At 39.7% G+C, this 18,220-nt stretch overlaps 1 protein-coding gene across 3 annotated transcripts in view; it reads right to left on the bottom strand.

The window, feature by feature from the left end:
* The window catches only part of INPP5A (inositol polyphosphate-5-phosphatase A), a 249,702-nt gene that overhangs the window by 84,864 nt on the left and 146,618 nt on the right, over nt 1-18,220 (bottom strand). For all 3 annotated transcript variants that reach the window (XM_040564164.1, XM_040564163.1, XM_040564165.1), the window contains exons 7-8: nt 16,702-16,754; nt 7,751-7,870 (exon numbers count right to left, since the gene is read on the bottom strand). In XM_040564164.1, the coding sequence (XP_040420098.1) occupies nt 7,751-7,870; nt 16,702-16,754 (173 nt within the window). The remainder of the gene's footprint in view (nt 1-7,750; nt 7,871-16,701; nt 16,755-18,220) is intronic.

Here is an 18,220-nt window from a genome sequence, read left to right as displayed (position 1 = left end):
TTATATGACTATACGATAGAACATTTCAAAAGGCCCAAACCACAATGAATGCTGATGTGAGTGTCACCTTTAGCTAGACACTAATGACTGCTCTTTATCTAGCCTCCAAATCTCTAAGGAACAAATTACAGTAAAAAGAGAAAACTAATCCAATGGGAATGTGACATGCCCTGCAATTCTTATATAAAGGCACTTTCTGAGAAAAATCAAACTGGCCACAAGTTATTTTCAGCCACTGCTTCAGATTTCTTTTTTAAGAGATTTTCTCTCTTCTCTTCAATTGTCTCTGTTTAATTACACAAATTATCTTTTCATACTACATCCAATCTAGCCTGTAGTTGCATCAGCTGTATTCTACTAGAGAGACAGGGTAGACAGCTGAGGCTGCTCCAGGAGAACCTGTTAATGGAAAACAGGTACAAAGGAGCAAAACCCTTACAAAAGATGAGGTGAAGGCTTAGAGTCCTCAAAAGCAGACTTGGCAAATCCTTTACTGTAATCCACACCATAAGACAGTGAGTTTGTCGTTGTGAAAACTATTGTCAAAAACAAAAAAACAAAAACAAACCCAAACCAAACCAAACAAAAACCACAACCCTCCAGGAAGACTCAGTGCTTTATATTTTTTAAATCTCTTTTGAAAGAGACACAATTCTGTTCACATTAGGTAGGCAAATTGAAGTGTGACTTAGCATATCCACACATTTTTTTCTTTAAGTGACATGTTTCTGAGTGCCTGGAAGTTATTAAAGTTCTGGATTTTGGATTGCTAATTCTCCAATTAGATCTTTGCTTGCAAACCAGTTTCTGCTTGTACAGATTTATGTTTGACATGAGAGAAAAAAGAGATCTTTTATTTACAATATGAATAACAGACACCAGAAAGGCTTGTTATAATAGTCCTGATAATCTAAACCCTTGGACCTGTTCAGTTATTAATAGAAAAAAAAGAAAAGCCCCAAACACAGAAAATAAGTGAATGAAGGTAAACTTGCCAGCTAGGACTATCAAAAATCATCATTCATGTAGTGTGTAAATGTTTAGCATGTCCTTAAAATTATAATCATGTATATTTTTTGTTACAATTCATACAAGTAGAAAATCATTTTTCTGCTAAAAATAGAACCTAAATCAAATTCAAAAGGTGTTTGTGTAAACAGGAAGGACATGAGTTAATTTTTTGACAACCATGTCAAACAAGCAAAAGTTCGAACCAATAGAAAAACAAGCAAGGAAAAGTGTCTTCGACTTTATTTGACAGGCTGAAAGTAACAAGATAATTTTGCTGGATTTGCTCTTTAACGAGCATATTATACAAACACGTTAATTTTGAGAGCACTTAACCTTACTTTAAGGGGGGGGGAAATGATTAAATATTAATGAGATGAGCCTCAGGGCGTTTAATGAAAAGCTGTCTTTCTGAATGTGATCTAGGGTTTTAAACCTTTGTTAGAAGACATTTGGATAGAAGGTTTATTTGCCCTGGGAGTGCATTCTTTCTGAATACATAAAAAAAATCACTAAATGTTTGAAGACACATGATTACAGAGAGTTTTCACTTGACATTAAAATCACCGTTGAAAAAAAGAAAAAAAAAAAAAAAGCAGGCTACTCCTAGAATCTTCTCAAATGACCCAGATCTTTAGAGTGAAGTTTTCCTTTGCCTAGAAACTAAGTGGCTTTTCTTTTGCTCATTCAGCTGCTAGTTCTGGGAAAAGCCCAAAAAGAAACATTTAGATTGGAGGGGTCTTTGAGAAGATGTGACAGTTGACTGATGAGCATCCATAAAATGACAAAGAATAGTTGTGTGGAGCCGGTGCATCACATCGCCTCTCCCTGGGAAACTAATTGCTCTGAATTGTTAATAGTAACATTATTTTTCTGGCAATCATTTCTTTTGAATACCCAAAATGAGCATGAAACAGCTCCTTTGACCGGACATAAAAGTTAAATGTCCCAATGTTGATCAAATTAACTTCAGCTATGTGACAATGGACTATATTTGTGAGAAAATAATGAAGGGCACAAAGGGGAGCTTTATGCCAAGATTTCACAGTTGTAATGTAAAAATGTTTCTGTTGAACTAGGCCAGGGAACATTTCAATAGGAAAACAGAAGAGCACTGTCACTTTCTTAAAAAAAAAAAAAAAAGAAGAAGGAAAAAAAACATTCATTTTATGGATCTGAATGCTCTAGATAATTTCAGGAAGTTTAAATGGCTGGCACAACAAGAACCACAGTATCAGGCTAACATCTCACATCCCTGTTCCTAGCATACTCTTTTCTAATACTTTTAAAGGACACTATCCTATGGTTTCTACTCAATTTGTAAATTCAGCAGACATTTTTCCCTAGCAAGGATCTAAAGTACATGACTAATACAGCAATATGATTAGTTAGTATACACATGCACAAGCATTAATTACAGCAGATGTATGGAAGTCTGAAGTAAAACATAAAATTATTTCCTTTCTTAATCTCTTATATAGCTTAAACTTTCCACCTTTAGAAAATAAAAAGATGCAAGTATGATGCAAATAGGGCTGCCTGTACATGTGAATTAACCAAAATGGGTCTGGAAGAATTTCTTTTTGCCCTAGAAAATACACCATGGGTGTTCTTATTCTGATTTATAAAGCAACTTCAGATTTGACTGCATTTGTAACTGGAACAATGTAATTGACTTCTGGGAATTTAGTTTGGGTTTACATTAGAATCGACTCATTACAGAGACCAATTTTATACATATACACTGTGTATGTGTTTGTAAATAAACAAACATTTGCTCATCACTGATGTAATTCTAGCTCTATTAAAGAATCTATTTATCACCATATTTTCTTCACATTTGCTAAATGGCAAATGATAAAAACAATCTGGCCCAGCATACACCAGCTAGTTGTCTTTAAAAACATTCTCCTTGCTGTATTATTCATTTTCTAATTTCAAAAAAGCTAATTTTAAAGGTAAATCACTTCATAACACCATTGCAAGATTAAACCTTTCCACTCTCAGAATATGTTATTATGGTTATTAATAGATTCACTCAGGAGGAAACTTCTAAAGACAACTTTAAAACATTCACTCAGCACCTATTCCCTTTTTTCTTTTTTTTTCCCTCTAACACTTCCCCTTCTCAGTAATTTAGATATACTGAGACGCTTCATGCTTATGTGCTAAAACCTTGTGTTACAGTATGTGTTAAAATAATTTTGGGAAACTGACTTCTCTGATTTTAATAGTTAAGCTAATTCATTCAAGCTGTATTTGCAAACTTTCTTGGTTTTTGTGTTTCAAAGTCCTGTGATAGCTTTTACCTTACATGAAAAGGCTGTACTTAATTCATGTTTATGAAGATGCAGAGTTAACAGAACCGCGCTTTCACTTACTCCCACAGTGACCTAAATCAACTGTGAGAAGGTGTTTCTGCTTCATTCAGTGAAGGTTTAGCTCATTAAACTGTTTTCCTTCTCAGTATTGTTCTCTGGGTTTGAACTGCATTGCTGTTAAATGCTCTTTAGCAGTTTAAAGGCTTTAAAGGAAAAGACTTATCAGTCTCTGTTTTTAACAGCACTAAATCTGCATTATTAGTTCATGCAGATAAGGGGATTTAAAAGCTCAGCTTGAAACCTCTCTCTTCAATATTTATCTGACACTGCATAGCTCCAGTAGCTCAGCTGGAAATGTAGATCTATGAAGCTTTAAAAAGAGATTAAAGCCAAGAAAAGAAGTACTTTTCCCCCTATAGACATTCTCACTTTCCCTTTTCCTACTGTCTGAAGGAGTGATGGCAGACAATGGTCAAAGATGGTTCCCAAAACCCTCTGAATGGGGACACTGTTGGTGGTAGCATGCATTCAAAGTGAGCTTCAGTGTATTGTCCTCCCCAATCAGCAGATCAGAATAGAGTTTGCTGGTGGCTGCCAAAAGGTTAGCAATGCCGATGAAAGGGGTTTCCCATTATTCACTGCTCTTACAGAACTCCCCTTTTGTGCGAGTCAGCCCATCATTTCACTATGGAGGTCCGGATCTGCGGCTGGCTGCTCTCTCAAAATGAACAATTCATCTGAATGCAAACTCACAGTACTAGTGTGCAACCTAAAATTGAAGGTTTTCTTTTCTAAGGACAGGGGAGTTGGGGCAGTTTTTGGCAGTGTCACATTTTAGTGATATACCATCATGACATCTTTGACCCACAGCTGACACTAATACTACAGTCGTATTACCTTACCCCTGCCAGGGCATCGTGGGAGGTCCAAAGCCAAAATTAGCTAATGAAGCACACTGTATGCTGTCAACAAGTGTACAATAAATAATGCAAAAGGTTTATACAGGTTTGCTAAAGTTCCCTAGTGCAAAGCATAAGAAAAGGAGAGGAGACCAATGGAGATTAAAAAAAAAATATATAGGCCTTTTTCACACTGATGTATGTAACAGAACACACAAATCTCCCAAACTACTGAAAGTAGAACCTGAACTAACTGTGGCTTTGTCCTCTAAATAAAAGATCTGTTATTGTAAACTACTGCTTGCCACCTATTTACAAACCTTCCAAGTGCCTAGTGTTTTCTGATGATTTGAACAGCTTTTACATGTGGTATCACAGAAAAACAGATACAAGACCAGACATACTGGATTATTCCTCTTCATCCTTGTATTATCCCCCCAACGTGAAAATAAATGTCTATTTTGGAGAAATTCCTACTTAGCCCTCTGCTGGGGTACACAGGAAAAGCACATATATAGGGGAAAAAAACAGTATCTTTTGTTTAAGTATCATCCTAACTAAGACAAGACTTCTGGAAAGAAGTAAAACTTTGGATAGAAAGTGATTGAAAAGGTATTTATACCCCATACTACATTTCAGAATGTTTTTCAGTGAAAATTTAGATAGTGAATCCAAGATTCACAGAATGGTTGAGGTAGGAAGGGACCCCTGAATGTCACCTGGTCCAACCCCTGCTCCAGCAGGGACATCCAGAGAAGGTTGCCCAGGTTCGTGCCCAGGCAGCTTTTGAGTTTCCTCCTTGGCGAGGAGGCTCCACATCCTCTCTGGGCAACCTGTGCAAGAGCTCTGTCATCTGCACAGCACAGAAGTTTCCTGCTGTTTAGATGGAACCTCTTGTGCTCCAGTTTGTGCCCATTGCCTCTTGTCTTGGCACTGGGAACCACCGAAAAGAGCCTGGCTCTGTCCTCTTTGCACCCTCCTTTCAGGTATTTATAGACACTGACAAGACCCCCCTGAGCCTCCTCTTCTCCAGGCTGAAAAATGACAACATTGCATACACAAAAATGTTTTTCAGTGCATAACTTTGGTTCAGGAGCAGCCTTAATTTCTAGGCTGCTGCAAGAGACAGCCAGAAGAGTAAATTGTAATTTGCTGGTGAGGAGCCCTCTCTGGGGAGACGCTGCATGTACTGCATGCAGGGAAGGTTACAGGCAAACGTGAGAAGGAAGAGACGCATGGAGCACGTCAACATGTCCCTCATCTCAGCCCGCTTGGCCACGGTCTAACTGAGGTTGAGCAACAACTCTCACCTGCTCTCCTTCCCTCTGCTAACCCAAAGTGTGTGGGGCTGGGAGGCACGGCTGTGCTTCAGGGACGGGCGGCAGCAGCCCTGCTGCTTGCTCAGGCCTGGCCTCGGGGAGCTCTTGGAGGCTGCCAGCAGCCTGCAGAACCTCTGCCGGGACAGCCCCGCCACGCGGGGGGAGCCAGGGGTTGGGGCAGTCCCCAGAAAAAACGTGGGGGAAATGGCAGTGCAGGGGTGCTCTGTGCCATGGAGGCAAGCACCAGGCTTGTTCGGGCAAGGGCCATGGGGCTGGGCGTAAGGGCGGCAGCTGCCTCGGGACACCAGGGAACAGGGCTTCATGGGATGAGCAGCAAGTGCACACAACGCCAAGCTGTCGGAGCAAGAGGTCCACGTACCAACTAGCAGATCCTGAAGTCTTAGTGCAGACAAACCAGCATGTAACAGTTTTCACTCTTAGAGATCCAAATCCCTACGCTCAGTGCAGTCAGCAAATTAGCATGTGCTGGAAGCTACTGCTTGCTTTGTTATCCTCAGAGCATGTAATATTTTTAAATCTCATGTTAAAATGCAACATTTTTCCTCATGTAAATACATCTGTAAAAGGAGGAGATACACTGGGGTGATGATGCAAAATCTAAGAGAAGGGAGACAGGTACACTGCCAAGGCACGATGACAAGAGGGTGATACACAATTTCCAAAGATGCCACAAACCGTTCAGATGTACTCAAAGAAAATTAAATGCTTAGATACAAGGAGTGCATTTAAAAAAATACACATAAACTGCTCTGCCTTTATCTTTCCCTGCCTATGCGGTTTGTTTTAAGCATCATCTTATGCCACAGATACACATGGCAGCATGTGCTATATGTATGCCATGGCTTCTTAATGTTCCATTTCTCAGGCAAACACGAGGTCAAGCAGTATCTTGAAAGAGAAATACCTGCTTAGATTACCAATACGTGTATGCCCATGCAGAAATCATTTTTTCTCTCTCAAGGAAAGTGGTCTTTTTTCGGACTTTATTACTGCTAAATAGGGCAGCTGTAAATTTTGGGGTATTTTTGGGACCACTGAATATGCCATCCTCTGTATTGTACCACCCGTAGTATGAATCAAATCTGTAACACTCTTATAGACCGTGATGTTATTAATAACAGTGATGACTGCATACAAACGCTGTTTTGTCACTTTAAAAAGATTAGCTGCCTGCTGCACTGAGCTGGTACTGAGATTGAAACACCACAGGGTTTAATGTTGAGGGGGACCGAGCCTGTGATGCTGGAAGAGCTGGATTTGTTCAGTTTACAGAAAAGAAGTCTACGGGAGGATTTTGTTGCTGGCTTTATCTATTTGATGGTTACAGAAGAGACAGATCCAGACTCTCCTCAGCAATGTACACCAAAAGATGAGGGGCAACGGACACAAATGGCATTGAAGGAAATTCTGACTGGATATTAGGGAAAACAAAGACACAAAAAAGGTGGTCAAACACAGCAACGAGTGGCCCGAAGAAGGTGTAAGTCACTGTACGTGGAGATATTCAAAGCTCAGCTGGGTAAGCCTTGCACAACCTGATTGGATGTTAAAGCCAGCACTGCTCTGAACAGGATGGACAGAAGAGGTCCCTTCCAACCACAGCTGTTAGAATTGTAGAATCAAAGAATATCCCAAGTCGGAAGGGACCCACAAGGATCTCTGAGTCCAACTCCTGGCTCAACAAAGGACCACCTGAAAATCAGACCATACGTCTGAGAGCATTGTCCAAACACTTCTTGAGCTCCAGCAGCTTGATGCTGTGACCACTTTCTTGGGGAGCCTGTTCCAGTGCCTGACCACCCTCTCAGTGAAGGGAGTCCCCCTAATATCAAATCTTATTCTATTATTCCTTAACTGAGAACACAAATGTCAGCTTTGTTAGACTCAATGTAGACTAAAAAGAAACTAAGCTAACTAACATATTATAAAAATAAATCTACTTTCTTCTTCACAAGTTTTGGTGACTTCAGAAAGATTATCCAAACTCAGTAATTTATCTTAAAGAGTAAGTATTATAAACTGATCTGTAATTGGTACTGTGTAGAAAATTCTTGTAAAGACTGACCATTTTCAGTTCACAGAATAAAAATCTCTACATTCTGAGTGTGCCTTTCGAAACATATTTTATAAACTGCTTATGAACAAAGAAGATTGAGAGAGGCTAGTAAAATCTAATACATACCTATCAAGTACATAGCCAAGAGCCTTATGCCGTATTCCTGAGTAAACCGATGGGCTTGTTTCCCAAGCAATTAAATTGGAAGCATCATGGAAAAGATGAATGTTTACCAAGTCAAAGGCACTATGACAAAAAAAAAAAGGAAAAAAATAAAATGACTCAGGGTAAAAGAAAAAAACATTTATTGCATTCACCAAAGCATTCAACATGATAACACTTTTTATATTCTCTCTACTGTTACCTTAATATTTACTCACACGGACTGTGAAAATTAAGCTATCATCACCAGAAAATTGTCATTGAACTTATGCTAAGTCATCAACAGGTAAGACTGAATCTAGGCTTCTCTTAAAACACGTATAATATGAAAATGAAAAGCTATTCAACTGTTACAATCCATATAAATTAAGCAGTACCCTCGCACTAAAATGATTAAAGACGAAAATTGAATGTGTAAACAAACAACTTCACGTTTAGAATTCATAGCTAAACACCTAGCAGAACTGTGAATTTTTAATAAACAAAATGAAGAGATATTGACTGCATAGTTTTACCGACATTAAAGGCTAAATCACATAACTGTAACTCTTTCTCTGTCCCTGCATGGAGAATGCCACGATAATAGTGGTCAATCTGCACACAACTTCCAGGTAAGAAAAGGACACAAGGATGTCCATCTCAGACTGTGCTTGCAGGATGAGGATCTGACCTCGGAAAACCTGTAAAAATTGTAAAATTTTACTGCTTTGCTTTTTAACCTGAAAGACAGGAGTATTAACTCATCCTTTGCTACTTTGCAGTGAGTCCCTTCACCTGCCTGTGGGCTGGCTTAGCCAGAAGCCCATGGCATTGCCATCCTGTACCAGCTACGGGTATCATGTTCTGGGAGGAAACAGACCAGACTGGGAAACACTGCCTCTGCTTTGGGAGCCCCTGTCCTCCAGAAGGAGCAAGTGGAAGTCGAGGACTGCTGTTACCATGCCCAGCATCTGCCTTGTGGGATGGCCAAAGTCTGACAGAGGAGATTTCTGAATAGAATCATGTTGCTTCTAGGGAAGATCTATGGATTTGGGGTTGAGTGGGGGAAAAGAAGAAATAAGGGTATTAGTGAATTTCCTTCTTAATCAATGAAACCAACTTCCTGTGAAACAGAAATACCTTCCTTTGCCCCTCTGCATAAAAGATAAATGACTTCCTCTGATCACTATGTGTCCACCCTGTTTTCCTGTCCACTTGTTGTGACAGATATTTGCAACTACATATCCAGTATTGCAGACTAAGTTCTTTGAGACAGGGACTGGAATTTGCTGTAACACTGCACAACACTTGGCTGATTTTGTTTGATAATGGCCTTACAACATACCTGTATGCAACTATATTTTTTTTCATTTCGTTGTTTCACACACTCCCACTTTTCACTGTGGCAGAAAATCTTCACATAGAAGGATTTCGCTGTTATAACCATGACCACACAGAGGAATTTATGATTTTTACTACATTAATCACATACTAAGTGTCACTTCTAGTGGGCTAACAGTCACTTGGAAGGCAAGCTGTCTTTCTGAACTTTGGTTTTCCACTGCTCACTGAAAGGATCCACCTGAGTGGCAAACAGAAAGCTATCCAGCTGTTATGTTCACGCTGTCATTCAGCTTTACATTTGCTCTACTTTTGGCCTTCTGTGTCCTAGAGACCTAGTCTGTATTATTAAAAAACTACACCTTCTCACTGCTTTGCGATTAAGATCTTTTGGTGATTGGCCACGGTGAGTCACAATGAAACCAAAAAACCTTGAATACTCTGCCCACAGATGAAGCAACAACAGTCCCAGCTTTCCTCTCCCCATAGAACACCCGTCCCCCCTAAACGAACCACCCATGAAACAAACTAGTATAAGCAAAAATTCCTTCATTGGTTCCTACAAAGCTCCCAAACACAGTTACAGAATAGTACTGACTATGTTATGTTTTGGAAAGGAGGCCCCTCCAGCACTTTCAAAACGTGTCATGCCCTGTCAGCTCCTACATGCAAAATACTGTGATGTGCTGAAATTTTGCTTAGTGTTTAAAAAAATAAAGTTTGGGTAGGTTCCATGAACACTGATGGTAATTATTGCAGTAGCATTTGTCAGAGAAGTGTGGGCTATTTCCCGAGTACAACTGAATAAATTCCTTTAAACATCTTTTAAACTATAGAGAAACTGAAATTACATGCCAGAGACATAAGTCTATCCTGGAGGACTGCTATAAGAAACTAGACTTTTTAGAATAGAATAGAACAGAACAGAACAGTACAGTTGAGTGGGACCTACAAAGACCATCAAGTCCAACTGCCTGACCACTTCAGGGAGAACCAAAAATTAAAGCATGTTAATGAGGGCATTATTCAAATGCCTCTTGAACACTGATGGGCATGGGTCATCAACCACTTTGATAGGAAGCCTGTTCCAGTGTTTGCCCACTTTCATGGTAAAGAAATTTTTCCTAATGTCAGTGGACCTCCACCTGTGCCCTTTAAAATGCTTTATTCTCATATTCAGAAAAAAGGCCGATAAAATTTGGTTGTAGCTGGTCAAAAGTAGCCAGCACTTAGATCAGAAAAAAAGTTACGGGAAGAATGGAGGCAAAATGAAACTGCCATTGCTCTAACAAAAGTCCTGTCTTGTTGACATTTTTAGGCAGGATGGGGGTGGTCAGCCTAGACCCAACCTAAGCACTCTGTCTGAGTGTGCTTCAGTACTGTCTCTGTATCTGGAAGCTCAGACATACTCTGTTGGACAAAGAGTCTCTGCCAGCTCCCCCTCACAGGCACACTGTTTCTTGTTTTTCCCATCTGAGAACCCTTGAAACAATGCTGATCACCACAGAAATGTAATTCATTCAAGCACTGTTCTTCCAGGTGCTGTATTTTGTGCATATACCTGCCGCCCCCCCAGCTTTGGTACCTCATGTCTTGAATAGTAAATGCAGAAGTATGCCAACAAATTTTGCAAAGAGCTCCAAAACCATGCGCTCTTCACCTTAGGATACACATGCTACTAGCTAAAGCAATGAAATACATGTTCATAGAATCATAAAGGTTGGAAAAGCCCTCCAAGAGCATCTGGTCCAACCATCTCCCTACTTCCAATGTCACCCACTAACCCATGACCCTAAGTACCAGGCCCAACCTTTCCTTGAACACCCCCATAGATGGTGACTCCACCACCTCCCTGGGCAACCTGTTCCAATGCCTGACCACTCCTTCTGTTCTCATTTTTCTCCTTCACTGATGATCACCATTTGGGCTTAGCCCAGAGCCTTTTATGGATTTCAAGCCCTTTTTTCCCAGAAGTATCCACTGCATGTCCTCTCAGTGTCTCCCCTCTCCTTTGGCCTTACTGCTAGTGAAGTTCCACTTCCTCAGCTTTCAGTCCCTTGTGTGAGGTGAATCACAGCTCAGCTCCACCATGTGACTGAATTACCTTGCGTGGGATTTCAGATTTGAAAAACAGTTTTTCCCTTTATAGTAGGCAAACATTTTGAATTTGAACAAAGAACTAAATTATAGACTTTGCATTGCTAGTCCCATGCACAAACCTTCCCTGTTTGAGAATTCAGCATGGAGGTAGACAGGAACAGAAAAGGCAAACGTACCTTATGTACAAAAAGGAGTTTGCAGCCTGCCACCAAGAACATGGGAACAGATTTTTTCAGCTAGCAGTGTCCAGCAGAACCCCCCTGCTGCACAGGGAAATTCCCCAGATAATGATGGAGTGAGGAATTGTACTTGGACACAGCAGTTAATGGCAGTCAAATCAACAAAGGTATGATAAAGGCACACTGGTCACCAAGCAGCTGGCATACAGGCTTCTTCCAAAGATATTCTTGGTATTTTTTTTTTTTTTTTTCGTGTCTATGGGCAACAGTGTATCTTGCTGAATGAACTCATGGTTATGCTAAAGCAGTCCTACTAACCTTTGCATTTAGATATAATTAGTACATAACTACAAAACATGATCTGGAGATGATGGCTGGAGATGTCCATTCTTGTCTGCCTGATAGACGAACAGAAAGAATTCCTGTGGGATGGGAAAAACCTCATGTCACAGGTGAAGGTTCCTCTAACCCGTCCCCATCTGTCCAAAACTGCTTGTTCTTACAATTTGCTAATGAAAGACCTTCCATCTACAATTTACCTGTCCTGTCATAATTTATTTTTCATCATATTGTCTGTTTTCCTGCAAATGACACTGATTTCCATCTGCCATTTCCACACGGGAGACAGACAACAACTAGTCTCCTAGATGTGGCAAGCTCAATTTTTTCAACTCCTACTCAAATACTTTTACCACTCTGGACTCTACTGTTCTTTTTCTCACTTACTTAATGCACAGCACTCCAAACAAGACAGAATACTCTATCGAAGGGCTTGCTGGAGCTGAATTAAATAATAACCATACCTTCACCCATTCATGCCCTTCCCTTGATGTATCTTGTAACACATCTCAGTAAGATAATAATGAACTACATTCAAATTCTGTTCCCTTAATGTATTTCTACTGTATGGATAATCTGTCAGTTATTCCCAATATTGTATTGGTGCTTTTGAATTCTCCTTTCAAAGAGCAATGCTTTACACCTCCCTGAATTTAGGCTTGCAATCCTACTTTATCTAAAACCTGAAAACAACTTTGATTGCCGATTCTGACCTCTGATATACTTGCAGACGTTCTCAGATTGGTGTCATACCTAACATTTGATAACTGTATTCTCTACTCCATCATCTTTAGCAAATGTAAACTGTACATGTAAACTGTACTTAGACTATAATGTATGCAGGGTGCTATCTTGTACCCATTAACACAGTAGGACTAAGAACTATTGGAATAGAAATAAACTAAAAATAATAATAAAACCCCAAACTGGTTATATTCAAAATAGTTTTAAAAATGCAGTGTTCTATTTTTTTCTTAAAATAAAATCTCAGAGCGCCCCATAAATTCCTGTTAGAGAATTTCTTAGCTCCTTGTTTACACTAAAGATAAACTAATGAAGAATAATGGATGTGAAAAATCTGGACTCATAGAGGACCTCAACTGGGGCAGATCACCAAATCGAAGAGGAGGAAAAAGAGGACGTTTTTTCTGAAATATTTTAAGGTCACCTTTTTGTGGTTTTGGAAACCCTCTGTTTTTGGCATGAGGTACATTCTATAATGATGTTTTCCCAGGAAGGGAATATTAATAGCTTCCTTTCAAGGATTCACATGGAAGCATTTACAACAATTCCCATGGGTATATTTTTATTCAACTATTAGCACACAGAAATGTATAAATCAAAAGTCATAATTATGAAAACAGCCAGAACTTTGCTCACCTCAAATAAAAATAAAATAAAATACTTTGTTATGATGCTTTGGGATGTGGTTTAGTGGTGGACTTGTAGTGTTAGGTGATGGTTGGACTCAATGATCTTAAGGGTCTTTTCCAACCTAAATGGTCCTGTGATTCTATATAAATCATTTATTTTATACGTATATGCATATAGACAGGGTTTAAACACTTATCATACCAGAAATAGACATATTATACACTTAGATCTAACTAGGTTTATTTTCTAAACCCATATATTTTCCATAATATTTCACTTTCATTCTCCAGAAATTGCTCACAGTAACTTGCCTCTTTAACTTACCCTTAGAAACATTTGAGATACTGTTGGATCATATGGATCATCATCATAGACTATTCCATACAGGAAACTACCAACATAGCTCACCTCATTATAGATGAGAAAAATCCCCACTCTTAATTTGCAACATACCCTTGTGAAAAGTAAGCATAGTATGTTTTCTGATCTGAACATCTAGCTACATACTGCTCCTTCCAAGAACTACCCTTTGTAGTATCAATCCGCAAGTAAACATTTCTTTTAAAGCTATCCCTGAAGAGATTTTTCCCTCATAAAGGCCTAGAATTAAATTCAAAACTTTTTTTTTTTCCTTACAAATAGGAAGTCCAAGAGGATAGGAGAGAGATATCTGAGAGAAAACTCTCATGATATAAGACAATAGGCCAGAATAGCAAATTGTGCCAACATGGCTTCACTAAGGGCAGATTATGCCTGACAAATCTGGTGGCCTTCTATGATGGGGTTACAGCATTGGTGGGTAGGGGAAGAGCAACTGACATCGTTGACCTAGACTTCAGCAAAGAATTTGGCACTGTCCCCCATGATATCCCTGTCTCTAAACTGGAGAGACATGGATTTGATGGGTGGATGACTTGGTGGGTAAGGAATTGGCTGGATGGTTGCACTCAAAGAGTTGTGGTCAATGGCTCAATGTCCGAGTGGAGATCAGTAATGAGTGGTGTTCCTCAGGGGTCAGTATTGGTATGGGCACTATTTAACATCTGTGTCAGTGACATGGACAGTTGGATCGAGTGCACCCTCAGCAAGTTTGCCAATGACATCAAGCTGTGTGATACAGTTGACATGCTGGAGGGAAGGGATGCCATACAGAGGGACCTGGAGAAGCTTGAGAGGTGGGCCTGTGCGAACCTCATGAGGTTCAATAAGGACAAGTTCAAGGTCCCAAGCACAAACATGGGAAGGGATTGAGAGCAGGTCTGAGGAGAAGGACCTTGGGGTGTTGGTTGACAAGAAGCTCAACATGAGCTGGCAATGTGCACTTGCAACCCAGAAAGCCAAGCATATCCTGGGCTACATCGAAAGAAGTGTGGCCAGCAGTGTGAGGGAGGTGATTGTCCCCCTCTGCTCTGCTCTCATGAGACCCCACCTGGAGCCTTGCATTCAGCTCTGGGGACCCCAGGACAAGAAGGACATGGACCTACTAGAACGAGTCCAGTGGAGGGCCACAAAGATGATCAAGGGGATGGAGCACCTATGAAGACAGGCTAAGACAGGTGGGTTTGGTCAGCCTGAAGAAGAGAAGGCTCTGGGGAGATCTCACAGAAGCCTTCCCGTACCTAGAGGGGCCTACAGGAAAGCTGGGGAGGGACTTTTTGTCAGGGAGTGTGGTGATAGGACAAGGGGGAATGGCTTTAAACTAAACGAGGGTAGATTTAGATTAGATGTACGGAAGAAATTCCTTACTATGAGGGTGGTAAGGCACTGGAAGAGGCTGCCCAGAGAAGTTGTGAGTGACCCACGCCTGGCAGTGCCCAAGGCCAGGCTGGGGGGGCTTTGGACAACCTGGTCTAGTGGAAGGTGTCTGTGCCCATGGCAGGGGGTTGGATTTAGATGATCTTTAAGGTCCCTTCCAACCCAAACCATTCTATGATTTTATGGTTTTATGACTCTGTGATGCTACCTACTTCTGCAGATCTTTACTGGTGGAGTCACATGCTATGTCATATGGATCCAGAAAAATTAACAAGAACCTAAATTATTCAATAGCCGCCTGCCTGGTTTCTGGGTGAAAACAAAGTCTGTAAAGGGAGAAAATTTGCTGCTCTTTCATTTTTCACAATTTGTTTGCTTAGTGTAATGAACATGCTTATGCAAACAAGCAAGAACACTAGTAATCACTCAGATGTCAAGCTGTATGAACATTTATCAGACTTTAAGATCAAATTTGTGATTTTAAGACATGAAATGACTACAGGAAGAATGTAAAACTGTTGTACAGTCACACGTTTTATGGTGACTATAACAAAAATAAGCAATAAAGACCAGAACTGTGACTAAATGGTAAAAAGGTATGGTCAGATTTCCATGTGGGGCTAGAGAAATCTGAACTATCTGTGGGTTTATTGAACTCTCCTTGTATTAAGACAAGGAAAATATTCAAGCTCTCTCATATATAATGTTTTGTACAACACACTTCTCCCTCTGACATATACTATTACTACTATTATTATTGTTATTAAATACAGAATACAAAATACAATCTGTATTTTCAAACACAGTAAATATCTTCAAGTCATGAAAAACACCTCTTGTCAATACTGCTTGGTACTGCTTCTTCCAAAGTCTTCTAACGTACAACAACATAATGATGTTCAACATTTATATTCATACAGTTGTCTGCTGCCCTCAACCGTCACCTCTTTATGGTTTGTTTAGGCTGATGGATAATTCTAAGAACAAAAACCATTTGTTTCTCCCACAGATTTTCACAGCATATCTTACATGTGACTCTGTATTCATGACAGACAGGTTACATTCTACTTGTTTGATGAGTCACTTCCTAAGCAGCGCATGAGCACAAAGATGAAAAGTGTGCTACCAGCTCTCTGCTGCCCCTTCACCAAACCTGGTTAGTGAGTGGTGGGCTGCCAGGTGCTTTACTTTACTCCGGGATGAAAATAAGCAAGCTCACAGAGAACAGGACCACGCCTTAGATTTAAAATGGGAATCCTGACCTGAATATGAGAGATAAAAAGTTCTGTTCCAGTAAAAATAATATAGTAAGAACTGGTGTAACAGCGCTGCATTCCTTAATGATAGGGTCCCTCCACTTACTTCAGTGGAAACTTGATGGGGCCTTAAATGGCCAGCTTAAAGAGTTCACAAAAAACAACATTTTTCCTCACAAATCCCAGGAGTGAGGGCTGCATCCACCCAGGACCAGTGTCTGACTTATGCAATGTGCTGTAGACCCCTGGCTGTATCAGGTGTGATGGGGAGGGGTTGGGGAATGCCTTTAGGTGGCACACTGTGACTCCATACCTGTCTCCTTAGTCACAGACACCAGACTTTTTTGATTATGCTTGATCAAGAGATTGCTTATGACCTGAATTTTCCCGTGTTAATTGCACATACGTATGAATATTCAAATCACATCTTGTGCATCATTACAACTTATTGAGCATTATGTGCTCAATAAACTCAAGTAACTGCTTTGGAACTAATCAATTCTTTATGTATATGAATACCTTCTCCGTAATAGTTGCTAATAAAAATACACGTAATACACATCATCAGAAATAATTTAAAGATGCAACGTACCAATCAGTAATACACCACCTTGTTCGAATGAAACCTTTTCTGGACCACTTGCACTGAAAAATAAGCAAATAAGAATCAGTCATCTTAAGCAAAGGATTACTGTGAAAGTAAAATGTACTTAAACAGAGAAGCAAGTAAAACAAAGTTCATCCACACAACGTAACTAAAAAGCACTACACACTGACTGAAGAGGCTTGAAAACATATATCGTCTCTCATAAATCCTGGAATTATTTATATTTTTGGTCCTGAAATACAGTTATAAACTTATGTGTAAAATTAACGTAAGACCTGGTAGTTGTTTAGATAACCAATTAGGAAAGCTTTTTATATTTATGTTCGTCCTAAAACAGCAAATTCTTACTGCCTATGCATAAATGTCTTGTCTCCTTGTAATTTTACCTGACCTGTAAAATGTCATCAGAGATTTACATCAAATTAAAATGAATGAGATGTGCCAGAAAGCCATTTCTCCTATTGAGCCAACCCACCTGATATTTCTATAAAAGTTAAAGGGAATTTAAATAATGGTAAAACATCACATTTATCAAAACTGTAATGTTTGTGAGAAAGCCACAAATCAGCTCTTGCTAACATACCATACTTCTGGTACAGCAAAAGGATTTTTTCAGCACCACTCCTAAACCGCTGCCATGAATTACAACATCCCACAAAAAGACATGATTCTGCATCCTTTTTATTCACCGTAAACAATGAATGTGGGGCTAGGTGAACGTTCACTGGTAATGATTGCTGCACCAGACAGGCCTAAATAATGACGCCAATGATTCTGTAGCAAAAGACTGCAGCCACTTATTACTAATAAAGCACCAGCCACAGCAATGTGTTTCCCACAGTTAGGGGTATCACTCCCTAAGCCTCTCCTAACGTACTGCCTATAGTCTTCAGACGAGACTCACCAGATGTACTTATCTGCCTCACTGTGAATAGATAGTCCTTATGAAATTTCAAGGTCCAAAATCCTCCCAAGACGGTGAACTACCTTGCAAAATCTAAATGGACTGTTCTCTAATCACCTTTCAGATAACAGTTACGTATCTCCCACCTCTTCCTCCCCTTGTTAGGCACAAACAAAATAACAACAAAAAACCTCCTTCATTTCTGCAACTGCAATCAAGACCAACCAGACATAAAACTCCTTTGCCAGGGCCCTTTCCCATGAGGATTCTCCCTAGATTCACAATATGCTTACAAAGATTTAAGAATGTTTATTTTACTGAGTAAATAGCTTATTCTTGAAAGCTTTAATGTGAAAACAATTTATTTATATGCAGTTCTTCTCTTCTATTCAAACCCAGAAAAATTTGCAAAATTATCTGTAAATGACACCTTATTTCATTGGCCACATTCAACTTTAGAGCTTATAATTTTGTAAAAAACAAAAAAAAAGCGTTACCTGCATGCTACAAAAATAAGAAGTAAAAAAATGTCTACAAAATTCAAGAGCATACCTTTATCCAAAGTTATGTACTATAATTTTGGGAAACCTGATATCAGTA

The sequence above is a fragment of the Cygnus olor genome, chromosome 7 (genome assembly GCF_009769625.2).
Source record: "Cygnus olor isolate bCygOlo1 chromosome 7, bCygOlo1.pri.v2, whole genome shotgun sequence".
NCBI classification, from domain to species: domain Eukaryota; kingdom Metazoa; phylum Chordata; class Aves; order Anseriformes; family Anatidae; genus Cygnus; species Cygnus olor.
Note: the sequence above shows the minus strand (reverse complement) of the source record. Positions and strands in the feature narration are given on the sequence as shown.